This window comes from Chlorocebus sabaeus, chromosome 22 (assembly GCF_047675955.1).
Source record: "Chlorocebus sabaeus isolate Y175 chromosome 22, mChlSab1.0.hap1, whole genome shotgun sequence".
In the NCBI taxonomy this organism is placed as follows: domain Eukaryota; kingdom Metazoa; phylum Chordata; class Mammalia; order Primates; family Cercopithecidae; genus Chlorocebus; species Chlorocebus sabaeus.
Genome location: NC_132925.1, coordinates 46,643,861 through 46,645,472, shown reverse-complemented (window position 1 = coordinate 46,645,472; position 1,612 = coordinate 46,643,861). Strand labels below are relative to the sequence as shown.

At 56.8% G+C, this 1,612-nt stretch overlaps 1 protein-coding gene across 1 annotated transcript; it reads right to left on the bottom strand.

Annotated features, from left to right (window-relative positions):
• Positions 1-606: 606 nt before the first annotated feature.
• Positions 607-1,362, bottom strand: PRR23E (PRR23 family member E). The gene is given in 3 exon segments (XM_007985489.3): positions 607-669; positions 671-738; positions 741-1,362. Coding segments are annotated over 3 exon segments (753 nt in total).
• Between the last annotated feature and the right edge of the window lie 250 nt (positions 1,363-1,612).

Here is a 1,612-nt window from a genome sequence, read left to right as displayed (position 1 = left end):
CGTTTCCCATTCTGTGTCCACTGGAACAAACAGGTTTTGGAAGCTTCTAGGCAGAGCCCACAGCAAATGCTCACTGGATTCCATGGGTTCCAAAGTGCCTGAGTGTGTGCTTCCCTGGAGGACACATCAATGCTGGAAGAGACAGTGGTAGGCCCCACAGGGTGGCCAGGGATGCGGGGATCCTGCTGAGGGTCTTTGCTGAGGAGGGGCAGAGAGACTCCTGGGCTGGAGGGTGGCACAGGTGCCCAAATATCGAACCTGGAGGCCTATTCTAACTGAGCGCTTCTACAGGGTGGATTGAGCTTAAATAAGCTCATTTTACAAGGTTGCATGCATGCATATTGAGGACTTACAGCAAATCTACTAGAGGGCTGGCCCAGGACAGTCTGGGGAGGAGAAAAGGTGCCAGTATCAGGGCTGAAGGGCAAACAGAAAAACAAGAAAGAGAAATAGCAAATAGAGGGCCCTTGCATGAGTCCAGGAGGTGTACTCTGTACTAAGGAGTAGCAAACAACTTACGTCTGAGACTCTTCCAAAAACTAAAAGTCCACAGCTGACTGGGCTCCACCAGACATGTCTGATTGTCGGGTGGGTCTGGAGGGCTGATTAGCACTCAAAGAGGCAGCAGCGGGCCCTGCAGGGTGACTGGGAGCAGGAGCAGCCGGGCCCAGCGGGAGCAGCTGGGGTCCAGCTGAGAACCTTCAATGGGGGAAGGGGGCAGAGGGCGGAGCTCTGAGCGCAGCAGGACAAAGGCACCCAAATACTGAACCTGGAAGCCCATTCTGAGGGAGGGGCTTTGCTTGTCTTCAAGTAGGGAGCTCCTCTGGATGGCCCCCCTAGGACAGCCATGGGGGCTGAGCTGGCTGGAGTCCGGCATCCCACCTGGGGACAGTGGCGGGAGGTGGCCTCACCCAGAGTAGAAGCCAAGGAGTAGGTGGGTGGGAATCTTGTGGGGAAAGGAAATAGGTTGGGGGCCAAGGCAGCCAGGTATGGACTTCCTATGAGGGGGTCAAAACTGGAGGCACCCCTCCAATATAGCCACACTGAAGGCACCAAGGCAGCTGGAAGGAGATAACCCATCCAGAGATACCCACCAAAGAGCACCCACGGGTAAGCCCAGAAGGCTGGGTAAACTTGTGGGGAAAATCCCATGCAGGAGTAGACGACACAGGAAATCCCCACAACAGGCCAGAGGGCCAGGTCAGTTACACGCTAGGCTCCCAAGCAGGTACAGGAACCATAGGCAGAGCCCACGGCCACCCAGGGGGTTGCGGTTGCCAGAGTCCCGTGGGCTTCCTCGGAGGCCTGGAAGGCACAGCGGACCTTCTGCTCTGCTTGTTTCTCTGATGCATCTGTGCCCATCTTAGATGAGCCGTACTCTTCAAAGCCCCGAAGTGTCCAGCAAGTGCACTCCTCCGCAAGCTGAGGCCACACGTACCTCAGGGGGCTCCTGGTATCTGTGGGGTGAGCAGACAGCCGGTCAGAGGGCAGGGAGACCAAGTCGCTCAGGAGGGGACGGGAAGAGGGGGACAGCTGGGGGTGAGGTGATAGAAGAGCCAAAGTTAAGGCGTTTCCAGGGATAATGAGGAGCAAGGTGTCCTGGGTAGGAATG